At 41.6% G+C, this 27,356-nt stretch overlaps 1 protein-coding gene across 8 annotated transcripts; it reads right to left on the bottom strand.

Annotated features, from left to right (window-relative positions):
- Window positions 1-4,730: 4,730 nt before the first annotated feature.
- LOC137130277 (microtubule cross-linking factor 3-like) lies at window positions 4,731-25,417 on the bottom strand. 8 transcript variants are annotated; one of them, XR_010914828.1, is made up of 17 exons: window positions 24,977-25,392; window positions 23,144-23,941; window positions 22,693-22,917; window positions 22,437-22,595; window positions 22,011-22,082; window positions 21,421-21,740; window positions 21,054-21,213; window positions 20,631-20,700; window positions 19,890-20,436; window positions 19,630-19,759; window positions 11,455-11,742; window positions 9,227-9,781; window positions 8,926-9,005; window positions 6,883-8,725; window positions 6,364-6,461; window positions 6,032-6,067; window positions 5,810-5,911 (listed from the first exon to the last, which is right to left on the bottom strand). XR_010914828.1 is itself a non-coding variant. In XM_067510197.1 (16 exons), exons 2-15 carry the CDS (start codon window positions 23,879-23,881, stop codon window positions 6,053-6,055), a joined length of 5,202 nt encoding a protein of 1,733 aa, XP_067366298.1. In that variant the 5' UTR covers window positions 23,882-23,941; window positions 24,977-25,390; the 3' UTR covers window positions 5,772-5,911; window positions 6,032-6,052. The 8 variants fall into 8 exon arrangements, 6 of the variants coding, with proteins under 6 accessions (XP_067366296.1, XP_067366293.1, XP_067366299.1 ...); XR_010914827.1 differs by having other exon boundaries at window positions 5,849-5,950; XM_067510197.1 differs by lacking the exon at window positions 6,364-6,461 and having other exon boundaries at window positions 5,772-5,911; window positions 24,977-25,390.
- Between the last annotated feature and the right edge of the window lie 1,939 nt (window positions 25,418-27,356).

The raw sequence follows: 27,356 nt of genomic DNA, 5'->3' as shown, positions 1-27,356 counted from the left end.
ACTGAGTTTAGAATGAGGATTGAGATTATGGCAAAATTGTCATAATTGTCTTAATTGCCACACAAAGTTTGTCAACATGGTGTACGTTTAGACAGTGAGACAGTCAGAAACAAACCAAAAATAAGACCTGATATAATAAGATGAGCAGTTAAAGAAGGTAGTTTGTGCCAACGAAAGTAGAGACACTTCCTTTCCTGTGATCTGATTTATTGCTACCAGGAACATAAATCTTTCCTCTCTAGTCACACACCCGCTTCGATTATTCACAGCCCAGGAAAAACAAATTGAGAAACTAAAATCGCCTTGCTTCACTTGGATTGCTGGGGATACCAGACATGTGCATAAAATCTACTTTGAAAGCTTTTTATAACAATTTCATTCAAAGGAAACATTAATTCCTATTAGGTGTGTTTCATATGTTTGCTTTGATTAGTAGCATTTGATCTACCCATGTATTGTGTGTATGAGTAATGGCCTAACCAGTGTGTTTTTTCCTAGATGGATTTGTTAAAGCAAATTCTTCCATGGCTGTATTTCAAACATAAAAGGTCACCTGAACTCCATCTAAGACTCTCCTTATAGTCCACACTTCTTCACTCTATTTAAAATGGGAAAAGAATTTGAAAAGGTCGGAGGCACTCTTCCCAGGCAGGCATTCCAGACACGCCAAGTCTCCTTCTTGCTCTGTATAGTACATTCCATTGGGTCAGCTAACCTGTAACTCTCTAAAATACTCTCTAACATATTCTGTGAAGCACAGCACCTGGAGGTCATTGTGTTTGAGCATAACTTATGTGTGTGAAAGGATGTGCTGTGTACACTATGTATCTGTAAACTTACTACTCTTTTATTCACTATCATTCCCAAACCATATTCCATCTGTGCCTGTCTATATTGATTTGTCTTCTGCTCAGGTCTTTAAGTTATTTTCACTGCAGTCAGCTCTGCTATTTTATGATCCATCCGGGTATCAGTGATGCAGCCACAGAATCCTGCTGATAATGGAGGTCTGTCTGAAATTACAACCTGGCTAATGGGGAAGGGAGAGGTGGAGACAGAGATACACGTTTTAGCCGCATTTGTCTATATGCAAGTACAACACTTGTTGCATGTATGTCAGCATGTGTTTCAGTGTATGGTTCTGTGTGTTCTGTGGTCTCTAAAGGGATGCATCAGGGTACTGATTGATTTGCAGCTGTCTGGGGGCTCCACGGGAAGTCGGGGAATGTGCTGCAGTTAGCATGCCTCTATACCAACACACCAAGCTAAAGAATAGGCACTCACCCACACACATATGAAAACACACACACACACACACACACACACACACACACACAGCTCAGATAAGTGCCAGTAAGTGTCTATTTCAGGGCAGCAGGAATGGCAGGTTTCAAAGGCTCTCCAGTGCCTGGAGGTTTCCTGTGAGGAGTGTGGGGAGGGCACTCGAGCAAGAAGGCAGAAAGCCAGAAGACACTGCAAGACCAATAAACATAGCAGCAGCAACTGAGATGATACTGTGACTGGTAAAGTCAAACGCAACTGTTTACTGTTGCAGTGAATCTAGACTGTGTGTCAAAATTCTGCAAAGCTATATCGAAATATCAAAAGGATCTAGCAAGTCATTTTTAGTAATGTCCTGCAGTCAAGCAACACATTTTCATCCCTGGACACACAATAAGGCTAATTATGGCCATTTTTCTGGAAACAGAAAACCAACAGCCAAACTGTAGCCTTTGACACTGGTCTTTAACCACAAGACACAAATGTTATTCGTGTTATGCTGGTCTCCAGGTTGTTTATTTAATGCTGTAAGAAGATGCAGACCACAGAGTGGACCTGCTTTAGTCTAGACACATCTAATCAGATCCTATAAAATAGCTTGCATGGCCAGTGGGTTTCATGTGTCAGAGTGAAAGTGTAATTACAGTTTATTAGCGTATCTGTAGAAACAAGCTGTGTTGTTCAGTCTGGTCAGTTTATTTATATTAAATGGCAGCTTGAAATAGAATTCAGATTTACACGAAAACTATCTTACTTTTTAACCCCGCTTTTCTGGTGACATCTGAAACCTGAGTAAAATCTGAGTAATGTGTAGTTTCTTTTATTAATTCACTGCACTCCACTTGCAAGCTTAAATACAGATACTCCAATAAAAGTTTAAAGTGTTATTGTTTTTTATGCAGGATTGGATATAAGAGTTAGCATTCTGATTATATAATGGTTCCAGCATCTGGAAACATCCAGGCCTGAGCACACGCCAGTACCAGGAAGCCACGCTCCTCTCTAAACTTGACAGAGGACATCAGGGTGAGACAGCCAACTCAGAGTATAAAAAAAATTTGTATTTTTTTTTTCACCACCACTGTAAGATTTCTGGCACCATAACACTGTTGCACCTGTTATTTCAGTCAGCCTAGGGTGCCAGGTTCCAGAGTGAAGGGTCACGTGTCTGTCTCTCTCAGTACCAAGGCTATGTGTGTGTGTGTGTGGGTTTATGTGTATGTGTTAGTGTGTGTGTGTGTGCATTTAAATTTACAACACTAATTCACTTAAACAAAATAATGCACATTAAGACAAAAGAAGAATGAAGAATGCACTAGGTGACACAAATAAGCAAAAAGACACACTCACATCACATAGTGATGAAGTATTTCTCTGCTGCTGTCACGTAGCTCTGCAGTCATTGCTCACTAAAAGAGATCACAGTGTCATCAAAGACGTCAGCCAGCAAGACTGAGGGACCCTGACATTGACTTTGTTGTGGTAATTCATCTTTGAGTTCAGCAGTAGCATAGGACTCCTCTTCATGCGGCCCCATATATACAACCCCAATTCCAAAAAAGTTGGGAAGATGTGAAACCGTAAATAAAAACTGAATAATATGCAAATCTCATCAACCCATATTTTATTCACAATATCTCATTTTGAATTTGATGGCAGCAACGCATCTCAAAAAAGTTGAAAGAGGGGCAACAAAAGGCTGGAAAAGTAACTGCCACAAATAAAAAACAAACATAGGAGCATTTGATACTATTTAAACTAATTAGGTTAATTGGCAACAGGTCATTAACATGACTGGGTATAAAAGGAGCATTTGAGAGAGGTACAGCCTCTAGAATGTAAAGATGGGCAGAGGTTCACCAATCTGTGACAAATTGCATCTAAATATTCTGTAACATTTTCAGAAAAAGTTTCCTCAACGTAAAATTGCGAAGACTTTGAAGATCCCACCGTCTACAGCTTATAATATCATCAAAAGATTCAAAGAATTATGAGGAATCTGTGCCCAAGGGACAAAGCCGAAGGTAAAAACTGGATGCGTGTGATCTTCGTGCTCTCAGGCACTGCATTAAAAACAGGCATGATGCTCTACTGGACATCACTGCATGGGATCAGGAACACCAGAATTCACTGTCTATGAACACAGTTCGCCGGCAATCCACAAATGTAAGTTAAAGCTGTATCATGCAAAGAAGAAAACCATTTGTGAACACGATCCAGAAAAGTGGCCGTGTTCTCTGGGCCAAAGCTCATTTAAAATGGTCTGAGGCAAAATGGAAAACTGTTCTGTGGTCAGATAATTGAAAATTTGAGATTTCTTTTGGAGACCATGGATGCTGTGTTCTGTGGACTAAAGAGGAGAGGGACCATCAAGCTTATTATTAGTTGACAGTTCAAAAGCCTGCATCTCTACTGGTATGGGGAGCTCCATCACTGCTGAAAAGTAAGTAGAGGTTTTAGAGCAACATACACTCCTATCAGAAAACGTCTCTTTCAGGGAAGGCCTTGCATATTTCACCAAGACAATACTAAACCACATACTGCATCCAACACAACAATCTGGCTTTGCAGGAGAAGAGTCCGGGTGCTTAACTGGCCTCCCTGCAGTCCAGACCTTTCACCCATAAAAAACATTTGGTGCATTGTAAAACAAAAGGTCCAACAACAAAAGCCCAGGACTGTTGAGCGGCTAAAATCCTGCATCAGACAAGAATGGGGCAACATTCATCTCCTAAACCTCTAGCAACTGGTCTACTCACTTCCCAGACATTTACAGACAGTTGTTACACAATGGTAAACATCACCCTGTTCCAACTTTTTGGAAATGTACTGCTGCCATAAAATTCAAAATGAGCTAATATTTTACATGAAGTGGTTCTATTGTGAATAAAATATTTGAGTGATGCTCTGAACTTACTAAAAGATTGGTACTTTTGCTGGCTAGGGATTAAAGAAGTATGCGCTGGACCATGGTGACTGCACAGTGGCGTTGTCAGCTTAGCTTTCAGTTTGAAAACTAAAAGATTAAAGTTTAAAATATACAGGTTATATCGGGAAAAGGGTCTGTCTACAAAGCTACTTAATGTCTTTTGAATGATATTCCCTATTAAAATGCTTGTCTGGTACTGTTGCTTTCATAGTCACTCTTTACCAGTGGGTTTAAGCTGCTAAGACAATTTTTATGTGTAATTGTTAAACAAACAAATCACTCAAATCTGCAAAGCCACATAGACTAAATGTTTAGCTGCTTTAGTGTCTGATGTGAAAAGAGAAGAGAATTTTTTGATGCTAATTTTTATTACACAAAAAGCACACAGCAAAGGCATCATCTTCATCATGATCTGATTCACCACTGCGACCCAAAAAAACCTACTACTCTGCATGGCAATGTTCGGATGGGTCGATTCAGAATTTGTAAAAGTAGAAAAAGTGCTTTTCAATATTTTTAATAAGCATGATCTTGTTAAGCACAGAAACAGGCCCAGGTTTGAGGTTTAACATTTTGATTAAAATCATCAGGACAGCAAGCATAAATGCCATTACAAACAATGTTTTTCATCTTTAAATCAAAAAACAAAAATGTGTATAAAGAAACCAGCCTTTGGTACAAAGTTATAAAAAAAGGAACTCGCATTTTGTCTATCTGCTGATATTAAGTTGATATTATTTTCACTTAATGATGAAAAATGTAAAGCTAGTTATGAGTGTAAAGCAAAAGGGTTTAGTCACAGGCAAGGTACAGTCAGGCATGTACTGTAGTTATTATTCAAGAAGGCAGAAAAGCAATACTGCTTATTCAGCACACAGAGAGTGGTGCTGGGGGAAATCTTTGTCCCACCATCATTGTTTCTGAAACCAACCTGATGCATATTATGTGTGTAACATATTTTGTGCAAAAAGCACACAAAACAAGTACAATTTCATATAATAAATACATAGTTTGGAATTTGATTTGGCTGAAAGTTTGTAGATCACTTGAATATGAAAATGTTGCTTTCAGGTGTAAATACTTTATACAGAATAGAAGGAGTAGTGAATGGTCTGTTTGTAAATCTGCAAGGCTACACTAGTCAAGGCTAGAATCCAGACCTGAGCATTGAATATCCATTCAGTTGGTTGGCATGAATGAACAACACATTGGACTTCATCGGAAACTTATGTTTTTAACATCTTCCAAGGCTGTGCTTAATGACAGGGTAACTGAAGCATACTGCTGAATAGCTGAAGCTCCTTCAGATGCATCACTTGCAGTTCCTGGAATCCACTAGATGTCACATACATTCTGAATATGAGTTGGTAAACTCTGACGGAGCCTGTAGGCATGGAGAAGCAATCTGGATTTGTGCAAAAGCAATTAAAAAAAAAACCACAGTACAACTTCAGCAGTTATCACTGAAGGCGTCTGGTTATTTTCAAACGAGGGAGGTGGAAATCAAACGATGACAGTCTCTTTGTCAAAGGCATGTGAGTAGGTGAATGACAAAGTGTTTCTCTGGAACGGGAAGGATTGAGGTACGACTGGGGTGGTAGAAGGAGATGAGGAATTAGAGGATGATGAAGTGGGGGAGCGGCTGGCCCATCGGGAGGGAAGACGTCGATTGGCTGGACGGGCAGGCTTCGAGAAGTTCTTCTGGATAGCAGAAGAGGAGACAGAAGACTCAGCATTCTCCTGTAGAGAAACACATGAATTAACACTTAGATTATATTGCCGTTCTGTGAACAGTCAAATTCAGACACAAAGATACTTTACATTTTGTCACGTGTTCCATCTTTAGTCTTCTTGGCCCTAGGGAAAACAACAGGTATATTTCAAACAAGAACACTGATTCATTCAGCACAGTCAAGTGTAAGGTAAACCCCATTTCTTTTGGTCAAGACAAAACCATCTTAGCCAAAATATTTTATACACCTTACCAGCACCTCACTATCATCAAAATGTATTATGGACAGTGCTCCTGGTTTGAGAATAAACCAAAATGGTGTCTCTAATTACACTCTTTTCATGAGGTTAAATAAAATTGTCTTGATAATTGCTCCCACAATTTCTTTAACATTTGCATGACTTTAAAGCAAAGTAATCACTTTCTCATTTCCGCAGTCTGCCATTTAGTCAGCCCGCTTCTTACAGATACTTCTGTAATGATAGCACAAAGGGCAGAAAAACATATCCACTATCAAGCCTAATGGAAAAACAGAGAAGATAAAAGACAATTTGGTTAGGGTGATAGACCTCCTGCTAAGTGGAACCTTTGTATGCTACACTGCCAGTGTCTTTTGTTAAAAGGCTTTAAGCAATGGAATGGCCCAGATGCCCAGATTTTAATGGAGGCTTTGGCCTGCTTCTGTGTCTTAGCACATACCAGAAATAAACAGCATTCCCGCTGGAGCTGTCCTTAGTCAAGGACAATCGCTTAGTATTTCAGAGTGAAACACAATCAAATGTGCAAGTTCATCCAGGTCCACTATTGTAATTAGATTTGAAAACATAGTTTGACTTAATTATATTTTTGTCAAAAAAAAAATCCAGAAATATTTTACATCCAAAGAATGACTGTAGTATGTAAAAGTTTAACTATCTAATGTGAATGTCACTGTACCCACCTGCACTATAAGCTCTATCCCTTTTACAGCTGTGGCACTGTGGCTGCTGAGTTGTGCATGTCTACTGTATGATTGTGAGCTGTGTGGAGTCTGTGTGTGTATCAGATGGGGAGATAAGGTCAAAGGATCCATGTCCAGCATATTCAGTTCTGTGGAGTTCCCCTCCGGCCTACCAATAAGGTTAGGACTTGAACCTGTCTTATTCTGCTGGTTCTGTTGAGCCTGGGCTGCACTCTCATAATTCTTCAGAATCCTTTCCAGAGCCCCATAGTTAGATCTGGATCCCTCTAGACGAGGGTACGCAGCCAGAGTGAGTGGCTTCCAGGGATGGTCATTCATCACTCGAGGCCCAGGTCTAAAGGACTCAGACTGAGAGGGAGGAACAGACACATGTCTTGGCTGTGCCTGATGCCCTGGCTGTGTCATCTGTCTTTGTTTGTTCTCTGCAGACAGCTGCTGGAGTGAGACACCCACTCTGGTGGGCTGAGGCTTTGCGTCATGGGGATTCTCATTTTTAGAGCTGGAAGCATTCACATACTTCCCTGGCTGGGTCTCTGCAGACAAGACAGGTTCAGAAAACAGATCCTCTGTGGCTGTTGTGTTTTGAGTTTTCCTGGGAGGACTGCTTGCTGTTTGCATTTTGTCCATAGTCTCAGAATTGTGTGCAGAGCTCTGAGAGGCTGTTGAGGTTGCATCCCTGAGTCTAACCTGTGGCTTCTCTGATGAAATGTCAAAAGTGATTTCCTGCTTTATTTTGACCTCTTGGGCTTCCGGACCACATACCATTCCCCTTGGGTGGATTTCAAGGTTGTGAAATGTGGAATCCAAGGTGGAGAGATATAATGTGACTTCAGGATGCGCACCCGTGACGGTAGTGGTGACATCAGAGCAATGTGGTAGAAATTTACTCTCCCTTGGAGGGTGCTTCTCATCTGATGCTGAAAGGACTGGTTGGCAACCCACAGAGGTGGCATCTGTTACATTAAAACTGTCTTGTTCCTCTACCCCGTGTCCCATCTCAGCTTGGAACAAAGTTCTGTTGAACTCAGCTGTTTTTTGTTCCAGCATTATATTTCTTCTGGAACCCTGAAGTTTGGGGCTGGCAGGTGGTACTTCCAGAGAGGACAAGAGCAAATCACATACAGGGGATTCTTTGTCAGCCCAAGGAATTTGTAGCTTAGGGCTTTTTAAGTTTCCAACACCATGGCTGTAATCTGAGGGCAAGTCTTTCACAGCACTTTCTATGTTGACTTCAGAGAAGCTTTTTTGTCCCATTCCATATGCAGACAACTTACTGTTAGTGAACTTGCTTGTATCACAGGACCAGCGGTTGTGGCAGCAGCCCACATTACAGTTAGAGTTGGTCGGTACTGAGCATGACACTACCATGCCATCGATGCAAACTTTTCCTTCATTTTCTTGTAGCATAGCCTCAAACTTCCTGACAATGGATGGGCTGTTGCACTTTCTGTCCACTAAAACACAGGGGCTATGGCATTTCTTTACTGTCAACATGGGAGATTCTGGGATGTGGAGTTCTGTCTCTGGATGGCTCGAAGTGCTCAGGTTCCAGGAGGAGGTGCGGGGGGGGATGGGTGGAAGAGCTGTATCAATCTCAGAAAGTACTTGTAGGTTTGTCTGTGTTTCTGGTTCGCTGGTACTCGGTCTATTGCCCTGCCAGGTGTGATCTGGTGAGAAGGTGATCCAGTTTTCCCTCTCCAAGGCCCGGAGTTCATCATAGATGTGAACAAGGTCAGCAGTAGCCTCATCTACCATCTGTGTTTCATTGTGGCCTAACAGTATTTCACTCTCCTCAGGTTGGCCCATGGATTCAGATGATTTACTGAAGACAATAAAATGTGTTTAGTCCCCATACTTTAAATAAAAGGAAGTCTATGTAATTACAATCTTTCATATAAATACTTTCATTATGTGTTTATAAATTATAAATCATTCATCAAATATACCATGAAAATTATGTACATATGAACATCAGGACTCAGTTGATGCAAGGTCCTTTAAAAGCAATGATTATTTATTTACCTCTTAACTCCACTCTTCCTTCTGATCTCATCCTGGTAGCTACAAAGCTCCTCACTTACACGGGCTATTTCCTTTAGAGCCTGAGACACAGAAAAAAAAAACAACTGAGATGTAAGGAGCCATTTTGGATACTGGGTACTGCTGAAGTAGTACAAAAAAATGGTATACAGATGACAGTACAGAAAAACTGATGTTCAATCAAAGTATTTGACTGCAGGGCAAAGATAAACAGAGTGATGAAACCCACACCAGCAGATCTCTATTGCTTATAAGTAAATAGAAAGATATACTAAAAACTTACAGCATTGAGAGCAGTGGTCTTCTTCGTCTTGTCACTGCAATATCCCAGCTCTGCCCAAAGGGGACTTTCTTTTGCACTAACATGGACACTGTTCTCATTCCCTTTAGATACAAATTTCTCTAGCATTCCATTTCCAGGAGCTCCAGGAAAAAATGCATCAAACTCAGGTGTATCCACATCTTTCTTAACACCAGTGGCTGTGGATCTCAACTGACCTCCTAGCTCAGGTTGTGAAATATTCTTCTTTGGGAACTCAGCTCCAATGTTAAATCCACAGACATTGTCAGTATGGAAACAAGTGCATTGGTGTCCATCTGTGCTACCACAAAGACCGCCACTGATATTTCTCTTGTGACCCAAGCTAGGTAAAGGTGGGTGTCTGTTTAGTTCTGAATGACTGCAGCTGCTAAGTGGCTCGAAGTGTGAGTTGTCACTGAGCAAACTTGAACCAGTGCTGCTTGAATGTATACTGAGCCTATAGATAACATCTTCATGATCCTGCCTTCCGCCGTCCAGTCCGCTCCCCTCTCGTTTGGCCCTCACTTCACAGTATAGCTAAAAACAGAAGGATGAAATAGGCATCACTACATTAATACATTTATTTTCAGCTATAATGCAAGTTTTATATTAAGCTACTGACTGTTCTTCAAACATAATTTCAAGATCGGTTGCCAAATATATAACAAAACAATAAGGTATTACTGTAGTTCTTGGATCAAAAAGATAGACATAAATCTGATAATGTGTTCAATGGGCCATAGAGCATGGGGCCAAAAATATGATTGTATTTTCAAACCTATACAGTACAATAGTACCACACTATTATGCTTCACCTTCTGCTCCTGCCTCATCACAAACTAATATGAGATGTTTTGAAGTCAGACAAGACAGCTTAGTACCAACTCTTATGAACATATTTAGACCACCAAAGATTAAAAAAACATGCAAAGAATTCTTTCAAATAAGACTGGATAAGCTCTGGCCTCCTTCCATGGAATCTCAAAATAGTAGCTTTTTCATCTTGCCTGGGCTCTCTTCCCATTACACAATGTCTAGATGGGACTTCTGCTTTTTAGCCTGCCTAATTCCTCTGCCGTTTTCCTCTCTCATTTTCTGGTCTTGAACAGACAAATGAGACCCACATGTTCTTTTCAGAGCTAATGGCTCCGTTGCCTTCGCGCACTGTCCAACTGCTTGTGTATGGCTTCTCTCATTAAAAACACCAATCTGCACTTCTGGGCAAGTTAGGTTTAAATCTACTGGTAGACTTGAGCTTTGTCACCATCTAAGCTAAACTCTCTTTCTTAACCTTTGTCCTCATCAACTTATATTAATTCACTCACTTTCATCTAACTTATATATTCATTATCAATGAATATACTGAAAGTCTAAGTAGTTAAGTGAATTATTGTTTGGTCTATAAATTTAAGAACATATTGATATTTGACTCAAATTCTACCCATGATGAAGTGAGTCTCCATAATAAAACCAAAACTCATGTAATATTTATAGAGTTTTACCTTAGTAAAAAAAAAAAAAAAAATGCTTTTCTGCACATAAAAATATTTAGACTTTACCCAAAAGTGTAATTCAATGCCCCTTAGGTGGGTGGTTAATAGTTTTTACAAAGAAGCTACAGTTCACTTCAATTTCCTTAGAAAGTGCTTAACCAGTTTGACACACAGGTCGTACCACTAGCCAGATTTAAATGTATTTTCTTTTATTTCCTTAAAATTACATTTAAATTGCCAAGGAATGAGCTTTGCTGTTTAGGTATTTTGACTCATAAAACTCATTCTATTGCATACCAGCTTCCCTGATTGCAACACTCCAGGTTATAGACTGTCTCAATCCCGACCTCTGTCTTAGTACACAGAGATTGGAGACATACTGTAGCAGAACCCTCACACTCCCATTCTACTCCTTCCTGTCTTCATATTCTGCAGCTGCAATGATCATGGACATTGTTTTGACCGTTTTGATAGGAAGCAGGATGTAACACACTGGAGGCAGCTGAGTGCATAGGAAGCCATATATCATGCACAAGGCAAACATCCTAAGAACAAGGACCAAAGAAATAGGGAGACGTTTCACGAGTTTGTAGTTATAGTTCATCTTTTCTTTATCTATAACTTTTCCTGTCCTTAATACAATTTTAACTAGAGTCTGAATCATCAAACTAGGAAAAGTGTATCCTCTCATTCAGACACACAGTCATTGCATCTCACCTCTTCTATTTTCCTCTGCATATCTTTCAGCTGAGTCTCCCACTCCCTCCTCTCCACGTCAAATCTCTCCAGCAGCTCAGCTTTCTCTCTTAACCAGTCCCTCTCACTGTGCTCCAGGCGACAACGTAAGTCCATGGTGGTCAAGTGTGTGTCTTTCAGGAGCCTCCGCTGCTCTTCCCGTTCACGACGTAGAGATGTGGTCTCACTGTGCTGTGATGGCACAGAGCCAGGGCCTGCTGCTGAATGGACCCCTCCACTGATTAACCCAGAATCCTCTTTAGCTTCCAACTGAAGAAGAAGGAAGACACAGGGAGTGCAGAGGACGAGAGAAAAGAGGCAGGGAGATGATAAATAGAAACAGTGTAAGAAGCAGCGGGTAAAAACGGTCCGTGGTGGTACATAGAGATAACAGTGGGAGAAAAAGAGTATTAGAGCCAGTTGACAAGATAAGCAAGAGTGAGAAAAATTGTCAAAAGTGGAATTAAGAGAATGAAGGAGTGGCAGGAAGAGAAGGTGGAGGAAGTGGGGGAATAATTCACCGTGGGGAGTGTGAGTGGGTTCAGAGGAGAGAAAAGAGACAGTTTCTGAGATGAAAATGTCCAATATGAACTCACAACAGGTTTATGGGCTCAGAGGTCAAGTCTCTTTTCTATGATTCCTCACTAATGCAGGACATAGTGCAGGATATGTCAGATTCAGGCACAGCAAAATATATCTGCAGAGGGCGCATCTGGTCTCTGGTACACCAGTTTTGAGAAAAACACAGAATCAAGAAAATCTCTAAGTAGAAATAAGGCAAAACTCTTTTTTCCTGGAGGCCTTGGTTGCTGAATGGCTACAGCCAGATTGGATTCAGGTTAGGAACCTTTGTTGAATGTCACATCCACTCTTTAGCTGTTTTCTATACTTCCATTCTGCCTCTTCAATCTTGCTGTTCCTTCTTCCTTTCCATGTTGGTATTAGAAGAATGCCAGTTTGCCAGTTGTATTAAGTCTAACTAGACCTTTTCATTTAAATGAGAATAATATTGAGTTTCCTTATGAAAAGCCCCTTTTAAAGTGAAATATCTGGGGCATTTCCCATGAAATATTCCCTATGTTAGGGCCAAAACTGCAAGCCTTAATAAATTGGGCAAATCTACACCTGGTTTGGATTATACTCTTAAATCAGGTATTAGAGTTCATAAAGAAAAGTTTAAAAACAGACTGGATGTTTCTGACATCAAAGACTTTGAAGTATTAGTATCTATAGATAAGGTAATTCTATTGAGAAAATGTAAATTGTCCTCTAGGAAGGACTCTGATCTAGAGAACATTCTCTTTTAAAGTATTTGCAAAAAGGGGCCGTTTTAGTACGTAGATCTGTATATTCTGTGCTAGTAAAGGAGATAGAAAGAGCCCAAAACAATGCCTGTGTATGTGCCACTGTGTGTGTGTGTGTGTGTGTCCGTATGTGTGTTTGTGTACTGTGTGTCGAAAAAAGGGAGAGAATATGTGAGTGTGTTATTTCAGTGTTCAGTCACAGACATCGACCAAAGTCTTCTTGGAAGCCACAGCCATGCTATATCTGCCTGTGCCCTGGGGTCAAGAAATTATGGTGCAGAAAAACAAGAGAACACTTTCTGTCTGCCTGTGGCTCTTTCAACCTTCTCCACAATTACAGATGGATGATGATGGGTGCTGTCCACAGTCTATTTAAACATTCAAATGTAAACAAATAGTGCATGTGCAAAAACAAAATACTTGGAGTCAAATAAAAGAGCTGAATGCTCTTTTCAGTGACAGCAAAGATTAACAAGGTTATTTAAACAAACTTGTGTTCTCTTTGAGAACAGAACTTGAAGGGGGCACAGGTTAACAGCAGCACAACCAACTCAGGAAAACCCACAGCTACCCCCCTGTCTGGAACAGGGTATATAAAGGTGACTGTGTCACCACGGTGACCCACTATAAATAGCGGACACACAGGCTACAATGTCACATTCCTTGGGGAGGTGGGAAAACTAGGTAAAGTGAGAAGGGGGAGGTAGCTTCTTAGGCAGAGTGGGTCATCTCCTAGCTGCCAGCAGCTTTCATAAATCAGTGGCATGCAGAGAAACATGGCCAGATATATCCAGCCCAAGACCTCTGCCTGAGACCTTGGATGCTTGCTGAGTATTGGGTGGTAGGAGTGCCAAAAAGGATGTGGAAACAATGTACAGTGGTTACTTTCACAGTCGTAATCTACTGTGGATCATGGCATGCAATTAAACTCTCAAGAATAGAGCAAGCATCCGACACTATATTGATGCCTAATTGGCTCCCTTAGGCTTAGAAGCTGTAATCTCTGGTACAGTAAATGGATGACATACAGTAACAGCTAAGCCAAATATTTTAAATGATATATTGATATGGATATAGACTAAAATATCTACCAAGGTTTCACAGCCAGTCAAATGGCTAAAAGAGGAATGAATGTTGATTGCTGATCAGAAACAAAACAGCCATCCATTTTCCAACCTGCTTTATCATGTAATCAAGAGTTTTGGTTCTTACTAACATTCTTACCAACATGTACCAAAGTACATGAGTGTTAATATACTTATTCTCATTCAGTTGACTACATTAAAAAGCTGTTTTTAGACATACATGCTAATTCCGTTCTGCATTCATAAGTGGGATCATTATCAACAATCAGGCTGCCCAAACAATTACCTTCTACCTCTGCAACTTCCTCTGTTTTCTTTCTGCCTGAGCTAAATATGGAGCCCACCCCTGTACTGGTGAAAACAACCTATGAATAAAATTGCACCCATTTTTCTCTTGTATTGTATAATACGTAATATAAATAAATTAAATGAAACAAAATGCAGAGACAGACTGGTGACCTGCAGCTGTGACTGGTCCAGCTCCATTGTAATTCCGTTACCCTTAACAGTATAAATTGGTTAAATAATTGGTGTTCTATTAATATGTAGCATTATTTGGATTACAAAAAGTATGACTTCTACAATCTTGTGTTTGAGTGACAGACAAATTACATGTAACCCTGCTTTCTACAACAGACAGGAAATAAAAATTTGGTTACGGACATACTGGCTCCTCACTCTCCCACGGGGGATATTTAAAATCTATAAATTAGTCTTTTGATTAGTAGGCTGTAAAGGATTTCAAAAAACTTGATTTAGCAGACTTGGTAAGCACGTTCCCAAAAGTAGAAACTGTGGCAGGATGTTGCACTGGGACAAAACAACTTTTACAATGGAGCTAGCCCTGCCCAGCATGGCTCCGCTCCAAGTCACATTGTCCCTGATGTGCCTGCACAGGCAATACAGAAAACTGTATCTCAGTGTCTATGTGTGCATGCATCCACTCAAAATTACTGCACACTTTGAAAATACACATGTGAACACACTGATTACCTTGAGCACTTACATACACAGAAAAGGACATCAAGGCATACCTCCATTAACAAACCAATCTAGATCTTCTAGTTTCTCAGTAATTGCAAAACCCTTTGTAAATTGTGACAGGTAAGTCAAATGCCTCAGACAGTGAACTTTTCAATGCACATTTTGATATACAAATCAGTCAGTGTGTGTGTATGCATGTGTGTGGCATCTTTGCATAACTCCCCTAATTAGATTAGGCCTCGTTCTCTCTCTGCCTCACTGGGCTTTACGGACAAAGCAGAACAGTAAATGTCTCAGTTTTTATAAGGCTCTCTTTCAACCACACTGTGAGTAGGCACAGAGCCCGGAGGACAACAAGAAGAGATTAACAGTAACACTGTGTCATCTACTCACACAGAGGGAATTATATTCCAGCAGTTAAAATTTTCTACAGTATGTGTATGGGATCTGTGATCTAATGAAGCTGTGTTACTGCTTTGCATTATGGTGTCATCATGTCATCAGCAGTTTTGTCCAACTGCTCTTCGGTGTCATTGCACCACCTTATTTGTCCAAATTCGTTCAGTGTTCAGTGGGTAAGTGCGGGACCAATTAGTTTTAAGTATGTGGTACAGTAGGAATCATATAGACATTACAAAATATTTTAGATACATCAAAGATAAAGTCACGCAAACAGAAATCAAATTAAGCACACTTTGGGTTTTTTTCTAAATCACTTCTTAAAATCAACAAAGTGTCATCAAGTTTAGACTTTAGGGAACAGAATAAATCCATTCTGTCATATAACCAAAAAAAATGCTAAATCCCCAAACGTCACACTGATTTAAAAAATAACACTGCGTGGTTTTTCAAGTTATCCATGCGAAGCCTGACACAGCATGGCACTGGTATGCAAACTTAACGCTTTAAGTATATTCTCCACAAAAACTCTTGACATTACCTCTTCATGGTAACAGTAGGCTAGTATTTCAGTCTCTGCACAAAAGCAGTGCAAACAATCATATACAAGAAACTCTAGCTAACTTTAAAAAAGCAATCATTGTGTGCACCATCTTAGTATGCGACCATTGATGTTTTGGGGTGACTGCACTTTACATGCACACACTCCCAGATCCAAAGTTATCACAATCATCCTATACCTACCTGTCCGATCCTGCATTTTAGCTCAGCCTTCTCCAGCTGCCAGGCACATCTGTCTCTGGTGTACTGCAGCTGTAGTTCACTCCTTCTCTCCTCCTCTCTCTTTACCTCCACCTGCACTTCCTCCAAAACAGTCTTTAAATCCAGCAGAATCCTCCTGTTCTCCCCTCCCTGTAAGTAACACAAGTGGCAACAATCTTGTCAGCCATGCAGCTTCACATTTCCAATTGTTTAACTGAACAATGATCTAAGAAGGAATTTACTATTATGATCAAATTAGATTTAAGCTGGTACATCATATTAATTGCATCCTTAATTAATATTCTGAGATTGTTACTGAGGACCTTAAAATACAACAACTTCACTGTAAACTCTGACAAGCATGTCTTTGCAGAAAACAATTTATTTCTTGAGTTTCACGGACGCAATAAACGTCCAGAAGACCATATAGCCTTTACGGGTACAGTAATACTACAGCATTATTTTCAGTTACTTGTATGTCAGCAACTTCTCTCAACAATGATTCCTTCTCGTGCATCCACTCTTCTTTGTCTTGTTCGTGCCGTTTTTTCAGTTCTTCAAATTTCTTTTTAAGCCGTGTGTGCTGGTTTTGTTGCTGGTGCTGCTGTTGTTGTAGTGGTGGTTGTTGTTGTTGTTGTTGCAGCTGCTCCTGGTGCTTGGGTTCGGGACCCGGCCATATTTGTCCCCTCAAAATCTCAGTATGTGTCCCTGCTCCACCTTCGCCTCCACCCGCTGAAGCACCGTAGAGGGGCTCGTATATCTGACTGAAGACGGTGGGCGGAGAGGAGATCCTCCTCAGTGGGCTACAGTTTTTGCCCCTGTCCCTATCTGCCCTTGCCATCCTGGAACACGGCACGAACTCCCATCCCTGAGACTGCACATATCCACCGCCAGCACCGCCCCCACCGTGCAGCCCCGACCCGTTCACAAACGCACTCCACATTTCCCGAGCGCATCAAAATGAATCATAAAAACAACTCCATTAGATAAAGTGGGGTGTTAGTGCTGGTCTATAAACTATCTCGTAAATGTCCGTGTCTACATTAATGTATTGATAAAGTCGTGCAGTTCATAATTCAAACAGTTTTTAACCAACAATAGAAGTGCCAATTATCCAAACCCGGCCAAATCCCAGGTCGGCCACACAGCAGCACCCAGGACCGCTGTGCTTATAGAGGCGACAGGACTCGACACTGTGTTCACCTCCATATCCTCAAAGAAACGATCATGCAATCATCGCGGTGCCCGGTCTACACGCTGTCCTGTTTTATTCATTCAAATATTTCCTTACTGCTCCTTGCGCTCTTTTCCTTACAAGTTTGCACCGATAATTCCAGAAAGCACCGTGTCGTGTCTTTCTCCTGCACAAAGTAGTTTGGAGGCGACAATCCGGAGCTGGCAAAAACAGTCACCCAGTCGCTCCGACGCGAATGGGACAAGTTCCCAAAAATATCCGGGAGCGCACTGATGTAAGAGCAGCCGAGTATATTTTTACCCCCTGTAACTATGAGTTTATTTTCATAAGCGCGTCTGGGAGACATCAGCGGAGGAACATCCATTAATCAACAGCTGGTTGCGCCAAATCAGCTAGTTAAGTCGCAGGATAGCACCTTGCGCCGTATCCATGGCAACAAATCCAGTTGTGCACGTTGCCGTGACCGGAAAGTCAAAAACAGCTGTATGCTAAACGTAAATAATTTCATGGGCAACAAAGTACAATTCTACAATGCAATACTGTTACAATAATAGTTATAATATTATTAAATGTTCATTTGTCCTGCACAATAAGCGGTAGGTCTTACCTTGCTCGTAAAAAGCCTAGTTTTCCCCGCAGAAGTAAGTACTCCTGATGCTTTTCTGCTATCCTAGCATGAGAAGGGGATGACTATCACGAGGGAAGGGGGGAGGGATTTCATTCTTCTTGATGTAGGCGCTGATAACAAAGAGCTAGCCACTCTGGATCTTCACTTGTCTGTTTGTGACGCCAGGCTCGTCACACCATGATACTCGCCACATGGTAAAAAAAATTAATAATAAATAAATAGCGCGATGGTTACCAACGCAAAACTTGTGTTGCGCACGTTAAACGTTCAGCTCGAAACTTTGAAGCACGTGCCGTTTCGACGAGTAGCAGACTCTTACTTCTGTTGTTCTACACGTCCTACTTGAAAATAAAAATAAAAACATGGGAGCCCACACGTCGGCCTCGGCTTGCAATGGAACACAGTGGCTCAGTTAGAAACTAAATGATGATTTTCATTAAATGGAATAAAATCCCCCTTCCGCTCTCTGCCCCTCTCTCTTTTTCCTCTTTCCACAGCTGGCCCTAATACTTGACGTAAACCATCCCACCGGTCGGATGAAAGTAATGGACCGGTTCCGCCCACGTACTGGTCTTCAGATCTGCTGGTTTTAACTGACCCACCATAAGCACATTTTGCTTTTTTATTTTCCAGAACCACTCAAAGGCATTGGTACACACTTCTGAATGCCACATGTCACAAGATCAAATGGGTAAAATGTCAGTGTTCCTATCAAATTCCCCATGGAAATCTGGATGAATGTTTACAGATTATGTCGACGCAGACATTATAGTTACCTAACAAGAACTTGGAAGACGTTTGTTTCCATATGAGACAGTGTGTGAGTGGTATTAATCTAACAATAAACACAAACTTCAGTTTTTAAAATGCATTGCCCATATGCCCCTTTAGAGTTGCTGTCATGAGAAAACCTCATAATTACAATTAAACAGAGCAAGCAATTGCTAAGTTGGCAGCATATGAGTTTATGGTTCCTGTAAAATGAAACACGAGATAAAGCTACAAGAAAAGAGTTATTTAGCAAATAGATTTTCAAATGTTTTCAACATAAAAGCTTTGCTTTTGCTGTGTATTTTTACGTCATTAATTAAACACATATAGCCACACAGGCCTTTTTGACTATAGGGACTAACTTGCAGGAATTAAATTGTTTCAAGTAGATCAGGGAATTACATAATATCACTAATGTTTATGATAAGTAAAGTAAAGTGAGACAGATTTACTCAGCCAAAGTCAGCATTCACCTACAATACTTAGAAGCACTTGTGAGGGTGTGTAGGGCCTTAAAGGACAGTTTGGACTTTCTTTTTAAAAGTTTAATATTCATACTTAAAGACTTTAAAGGCAGACTCACCTAATGCCCCACTGAGACACTTGGTCTTCAATAACTGTTGACAGCATCTGAGCAGGTGATTGGGCTTGAGTCATCCATGGAAAATGATAATGTCCTGTACCTTGAGTGACTTTATGTGACATGTTCAATGTAACAGAATCAAAATGAACGAATAAGTAAAAAAAAAAAAGAAATTATGAAAATGTAAATTATGTAATATTACTTGCTTTACAGAACAAAAAACAAGGTGAAAAGAAATACCAATTTAAAAATGGTGGCATAAGAGAGTGATGAAAATAAAACGAGAATGAGGATCAGCAAAATAATAGGCTGAAACATCTTGATGGATGGCAGTAAGGAGTGGGGAGATGGAGGCACATGAGGAGCAGGTAGAATACAGACGAATGTTAGACAACACAATAGCTGCAGCATTAAAGTAATTGATTCATGTATTTGCATTATCTTACAGAAAGTGGCTCCTCTGCCTGTTTGTCCTCTGGCTTTGGGACATCCAATCGGTCTATGAAGCTCTGCAGCTCCTTCCTGAAGGCTTTCATCTGAGCGTTAATACGATACAGCAGCTCGTGCTCTCTGATCCTGTGGAGGTAAACGTTAAGTCTAATGCAAGTTGGACAGAAAAGCTACCCCAGGGAATATTAGTCCTGTGGTCTGACCTGAAATACTGTAGCTACATAAAGGTGTGGGATTTACATTATGTCTTTATTACCTGCAGCTTTCCTCATCCTCATCCAGCCTGGCAAAAAGCTCCCCGTTGGTGACATATACGCGAGCTTCAGCGATGATAGTGCTGGTGTCAGCGATAAGCCTGTCGATGGTCCGGCCCAGCCTCTCCGCTTCAATGCGGATGTCTATCATCTGTTGCCGGTCCTTCAGGCTCCTGGATAAAAAACGGCTGTCTACAGGTGAGTAAAGGGAACGTGTTGGAGTGAGGCAGCGAATGTTCCTCACTTCATCCGAGTCACTCTCTCCTCCAATAGGGCCCTCGCGCTTGCGATGAGGCGGGAGGAGGCGAGGGGAGGAAGCTGAAGCTGACGGAGTGTCATCATCGCGTCCTCCATCGCTCTCTGCGTCACTGTCCCGTGGGCTACCTCGTATGCCCAGGTGGGAGGCCAGGTCGTAGCGTTGCATGTTGGACAGCAGTACACGGTTCTCGTATTGGAGCTGCATAACCTTTCCACTCAATTCGTTAATCTGCAGACGTGCTACTTTCAGCTCTTCCTGCAGGGCCTCCACCTTAGCAGGGTCAGCTCCTCCTGAGGTTGAAATGAGGCAGCATTGAAAAGTGGAACACGTCTGCAAATGAGACTTTAATGTGCAGCTCCTGGAGGCTTTCTGAAAACACATCTTTCATCTGATGTATCAAGCTGAAAGAGAAGAGCTATTCCTTGCTCTGCGGTGTAGATGTTTCGTCTACTGAATGACACTGAAATGTGAAAAACAAACAAACCTCCTCCATGTCTTGATCCAACTTCATGGGACCCAGCTTTGTACTTCAGTTTATTGAGTTCACTTGTCACCTAAGATAAAAGTGAAGGTATTCCCATGGGTGTTTAGTGTCGTCTATATGATTAGTTGCATGTCGTAAGTATGAAGCCTATATAACAGACAGCTTTTATAAAAGGCCTCAAAATCATTTTTGCTACTAATAACAGCTACTGATAAAGCCTCTAAAATGAGTGAAATTAAAGCAGCTTTGTGTTGTCTAGTCATATCAGAAAGCACACGTCATATATTATTTACACCTAGACAATCTGAAGCTGACTTTATTTCTATTCTCATGAAGACATTACAGTATGTACACACACAACTCATTTTGTCGTGCAATATTAACACTGTGCAGCCATCTAAACACAAACAAAACTGTCTATACCTTTTTGTTCTCTTCTTCCACATCCGCTAAATTCCTGCGAAGAAGTTCTGCCTCATCTTCCACCAGCTGGAGCTGCTGCCTCAGCTCCGACAAGGCCTCGCTTTGCTCTCGGCACTGTTGACCCCCGCTGCCAGAGCTGTCCACTCCTGCTGCCGCCAGACTAAGAGAGGAGAGGAGAGAAGCATCCATAGCTGTGAAATTAAGTTTACAGCCTCCTTTTTTGTTTTCCCCCCCTCATCCTAACTTGTGGAATTATAATGCTTTTACTTTCCACTAACTATGAAACTATAAGAACTACAATAATTTAACCAGTCACAGTTCTACAGTCTACAGTTCGGATTATTAAGAATGTGATCAATGAAAGTACCTGTCCTCTCTCATGTCATCCAACTCTGCCTTCAGCCCCCTGTTTTCCACTTCCAGCTCCACAATCTTCCTTCCCAAGATGTTTGCCTCCTCCTCCACCAAACGCAAACGGAGCTTCAGCTCTGATTCTCGGGTGGTGGGAGGCCCTCCAGCCTCACCTTTAGGAAGAGGGCTGTCTACATCACCATAGAAGGAACGATACTTCTGCAACTCTTGCTCCAGTCGGTCCTTCTCCTTGTCAATCTTTGCCATCTTTTTCCTCATCAGGATAGCTTCCTCCTTGATGAAGGCTAGCTGGCATTTCAGATCCTCGTTTTCTTCCTGTAATTTGGAGAAAGCATTTTTTTGCCCATTATTCATTTAATGTTGTATTTAGTTGGCTAGCATGCTTACAAACATTCCTGGAAACGGTTGTTCTCAGCAATTGTTGTAATAAAGCGATAACCATGATTTTCCTAAATTGTACTTTCACTCGTTACAAATTACAACCCTCAGATGCCTAGTGCTGCTTGTTGCTTCATTAACTTCATTAATAAACATCTTTCATGTAGTTTATAACTTTATGATTTAATAATATAATTGCTGACTCACCTCAAGTGGGGTTTGCAGAGTCTTTCTCTCTGCTTTCTGCCCGTCCTTACTTCCTTTTCTTTTTAGTGAGAGCTGCAGGGAAACAGTGATTACATCATTATCAGCCAATGATATCATCCACATTTATGGAACACTGCTTAATGTCAGCCTCAAGAATATGTTTGGAAAAAATAAACAGGCTTATTTATCACTTTAAACATATGGAAATAGCAATCGAAGTAAACCCTGTCTCACTTTTATTGCAAACTGAATTGAGTGTTTTTTGCTCTGTTTACGTTGTAAAGAAAGTCATATATGCATGTTCCTTCTTCCCTTCCCACCAATATTAACTAGTTATGCTACATGCAAAGGGAAATTTATAATATTTTCAACTTGGATACGCTTCGGGCAACATGCATAGCATTGCGTTAACCGCACAAGCCTCACATCCTTGGCTTTCTCCAGTTCATTCTGCAGGGCCTGCTTGGTGACCTCCACTTCTATCAGCTGCTGCCTAAGCTTCTCATTCTCCTCCTCTGTCTTGGTCCTCTTCTCTTCTACATTTTCCAGCTCATGGTGCAAGCGAACAGAAACATCCTTTGCAACCTTGGGAGATGAGGCAGCAACAGAATGAAAGTTGTAATTAATCATAAACATTATGGGAGAGTACAACAGCATAATGTGCACTCCTCCATAGACTCACCTTCAGGTCCTGCTCCAGGCTTCTGAGTAGCTCTCCGTCCACCTGTCCGCTCTCGGTGAACCGCAGCCTCTTCCTCTCAGCCTTCTTCAGTCGGTACTGGAGGATCCTACAGTTCTTATTGGCTCTCTCCAACTCTCTGCGCATGTCCTGCAGCTGGCAGGCATCCTCTTCATAGAAGGTGTCCCGCATCTCATCCATCTCTGCCCGCATCTCCTCGATTTCATTCTTGAATGAAAACACAAAATGAGAATGCGCCACCAAATAATTTGATTTTACCTGAACCCACAGAGGAAGACTGTTTTTTTACACATACAAAACAAACCCTGAGGCTATGCAGTGTGCAGTTGTATCCTGTATGCAAATACAACAGGTGCGACAATGGCGATAATGTGTCAAAGTCTTTAAGCTCATTAAGACGCCAAACTTGAAAAAATAAATGTTGCCAATTTACCTTTAAGTCTTCGTTTTCATCCTCCAGCCTCTCGATCTCCTCTTGCAGTCTCTGGTCTGGCTGTTGAGCCGGTTGTGGGCTGTCGGGCTCAGGGGACAGCTCCGGTTCTGAGGCCGGCGGAGATGCTGATTTCGCCTGCATCTTTGTTCCTTTCTTTCCCAAGCTCTTATTCAAGTGAAACTGAATCAGCTCGGACTGCAAGCATCCCTCCTTCCAGAAGCCGGGTCCGCAGCCCACCGTGCCTTTAGAGCTCTTCTTGCTGCCGCTCGTCACCGCCTCTCCTCCTCTCGGATTTCTGCTCCTCAGTTTTGGAGATTTGGATGCGCAAGGTTGGTCGGAGACAACGCGCTCTGCTCTGGAAGATGAGGAAGCTTCAGCGACAAGACGTGGGGAGTCTTCCAGTGCCTGGACGCCGCCTCTGTCGGCCGCCGCCGCCACGGGCCTGCTCAGCGTCGGGCTTTCAGCACCAGCAGCCTGGACAGCAGCCGCGCCTCTAACAGCAGGAGCGCCTCCGGCCTGCCGCTCCCTGCCTGTGGAAACGGGAGATTGACCTCGGCTGCTTCTCCCTCCCCCTCCCCCTCCTCCCTGCTTTGAAGTGATGGGCTTTGACGAGTTGCTGCCCTTCTGTGTAGATTTAGATCCACTGTCTTTCAGCCCAGCCGGAGACGACGACCGCTGCTGCTTTCGGCTGCTATTGTCTGGGTGCCGCGGAGAGTCGGCAGAGGATGGGTTCATCATGGTGTCAGAGTCTCAGCTCATCCTCAGCAAAATCCATCCCCTTCATCCGTAGGTATGCAGCTGGAAAACAGTTGTTTTTTCAGACCTAAAGACTACAACATGTTGTGCTGTAGAGCACTCAGTCTTCTACAGGTCGACGAAAAAGTTTGGAGACTGGGGAACTGGTATTTATAGAAAGCTGTGCACTAGGACGCACCTTGCATTTTAGCTGGGACTTTTTACATAAGGCCAATTAGACTAGTGTCCGTGTTGAGCGCCTGGAGACAGCTGCGTGACCACCAATGATTATGCAGACGTCCAGTCCTTGTTTGAAAAGGGTGTGTATTTGTGTGTGTGTATGTGAGAGAGAGAGATCAGCTGCAGCTCGGGTAATTAGACGATCCACGTTTGCGTCACGTGCTCTGACCAGAGGGCAATGGGCAAGAGAGAGGGAGAAAAGAGAAGGTGATATCTTTGGCCATTAAAGCGGAAGCAGCAGCCAGCCAATTAAAAGGCGCTGCTTATGAGGTGACAGAAAGCAGGTTTTGAGTGGCCTCTGATCTGATTCTCTAACCCAGCCAACAGAGACAAAGAATGAGCCTGTCGAGACAGATGAGCCACATTTAGGCTTGGAACTGAGGAAGCCGTTTCCTGTCAGCCATCATCTTACTCCTCATATCCAACCAGCCCGATGACTCAGATGGACGCAAGATGAGCCATAAAAGTACCAGAAGCAATAATCAAAACGTTTATTTTAATAATTGCAGCCTCGGTTTATGCCTTTTATTTTCTTTTGTCTCGTTGGTTTTAAAAGCGCTAAAAAAAATCGGGTGTCACACTGTTACTCGCACACAAATGCTCATTCAGTGCTCATTAAAGTAAAAAAAATATTAAATGGGTCTACAGCACAGATCACAGTAGCCTCATTTTCGTGTACATATAAAAAACTGAAAGCAGCAACAATAAATCAACCCACCTTGGAGGCCCGAGTGCAGAACATTATATTCAGACATTTGCCCTTCATACACGTTACACTTGTCACACTCTTCTAACAAGAGACTAACAACAATAGGAGGGTTATCACCGGTAAATAAGGAAGCTCCATGAATTTCTTACCTTTTCTGTGTGTTTTGTCGGATGTTGAAGGGTAGTGGTGATGGGGAAGCAGAAGGGATGCTGACTCGAGCGCCTCCCGACCACCAAGCAACCTGTTTCAATATTCATGACATTACATCATCGCTGGGAGGGCCGGGGCTGCATTCAGCAGACCGCTCTGATAGGAAAATGACTGAGACATACTCTGTCCTGCTCTTTCTCGCTCTCACGAACACACACACACACACACACACACTCATTCTTAACAGTCATTGGACCTATATGCTCGCAACTCTAATCTCAATTTATATTCTGTCATTTAAATGAACGTCAAGTATTTGGACTCGTCTGAGTACTCCTCTGGTGGACACAATTTTCCAGCCTTCATTGAACAACAGCAGTTGCTGCATATTTGTCTAGAATTAAAAATATTGGCACTTAATTCACTTATTAATTTGACAATAATGCTTGGCTGCACTGTAAATTACCTGGTTTTCACTGTTTTATTGTTACTAAAGATAATTTTTGTGTTTAGAAACAAGCCAGATTCTCCTGGGCTTCTTATAAACTCAAATCATCTTTGCTTTGATTAAATTATTTTGCAGTGAGCCAGAGACATTTGAAAAGTAATTTTGGATTTTTTAATTTTTGTCCGAAGTGTATATAGACACATTGAAGATGAGCTGAACTGGTGTTGTAACAAGCTGGTACTTGGATTGGAAGCTGGAATTTGAAGTTTTATAGCATTTTATAGCAACATTTTATCTTCCGTTGTGGCTTCAGTAGCCACAGCTCTTCACCTCTTACCTCTTTGCAATCCATTTGTTTCTGTCACTGTGAGTTTCACAACCCTATATCTTTATTCATTCAGAACGAAGGCTGCTCTTCATTGTAATCACACTTTAATTGCCACATACAATGTCTTAGGCCAAGCCAGGCAAGTGTTGGCAGGAATGGCAATCCATTTTCTCTGAAAGGGATAACAGATGTTTGGGGTCCTGGACTCCCTTTCACGGTGACACAAGACCAAGGATACACTCACCACTTCCCCCATCTATTTTGTGCTTCTGCCTGAGGTCTATTCAATCATTTACATTCATCAAAGTGACAGATGTCTGCAACATGGAGGCTCCCATGTGTTAGACAAGATTACTAATTCTGATTGTCTAAAGTAAAAAAAGGTGGTATGTGAGATAATGCTAATTAATGCTCTATGAAAACATTATTTTCCTTTTCCTAAAAAAATCTAATTTCTGTGCACTATTAAACAGTATGTTTAATAGTTTGCATACTTTATATTAATCTAGAGATTTGGGTGAGAGACATAAATGAATGAGTTCTTTCTGACGTGAACCAACTTGTTTTTTTGTTTGTTTGTCTGTTTGTTTTTAAAATACCTACACCTGTGTCTACAACGTATTGCCTCCTATCAGGAGAAATGTTGACATTTTATATGAAAATGACTTTTCCCACATTTACGAGATAGCTCACTCAAAATCAATTCCTGCCAAAAGTTCACTTATTGTTAGTTTAGTTTAGTTTAGTTTTCTTTTCTTTTTGTATGTGTCCGTCTTCTTGTTAATCTGCTGTCACACATCAGTCATCCTTCATCCCACATAGTGAGTGCAGCATTAGCTATGGAGACGAAAGTGAGAGAGAGGTGAGGAGCCTGATGAACATTCATGTCAAAATAGAAACCTCATTCATTTTACACAGCAGAATCAGTCTCTCATTCTTACTTTTGCTATTAATTACAAACAACCAGGTTCATCAAAGTAACATCAAGTGTAGACAGGGAACCCTGATAGTGTGTCTGAGATTAGACTGAAATGTTCTTCAAATGGAATTGTCCAAACTGGAGATATGCAGAAAACGGACATTATTGACACAACGCTGATAAGAGTTAAACTCAGCATCAATGGGACACTTTGGCTGAGGTAAAAGAAATAGACCTAATCTACCAGTGTGATTCATCTGTTTACATCATTTGTACTTAGAGACCTTGCTCAGAGCATTTTTTCTTTAGAGATTTATAGAGATTGTGAGGAAAAGGCTGATTTGTTTGGGTCCACCATCCTAGGGAAAGGTTGCAGATGAGGCTATGGTTTTCAGTTACTGCATTGTGAAATTATTGCTCTGGGCTGATGAATAACGCAAATGTCAGCCCTGTAATACTCCTTTGCCAGTGGAGGCCTCCTACTCATAAACTCTGTGGGGGATTACACACACATATACAGGCCCGCATGCACAACTCACCTCCTCACACACAAACACAAAAAGGCAGTATATTGCACTGTTATTTCCCACATCAACCTTAGCTGACTCAAAAGGGGGAAGGGGTGCACCGGGTGGGGGTGGGAGGAGATGCAGTATGCAGTATGAGAGGATGGTGGGGCAGACA

Source organism: Channa argus, chromosome 7, assembly GCF_033026475.1.
Source record: "Channa argus isolate prfri chromosome 7, Channa argus male v1.0, whole genome shotgun sequence".
NCBI classification, from domain to species: Eukaryota; Metazoa; Chordata; class Actinopteri; order Anabantiformes; family Channidae; genus Channa; species Channa argus.
The sequence above is the reverse complement of the archived record's forward strand: the minus strand, read 5'-3'. Positions and strand labels throughout refer to the sequence as shown.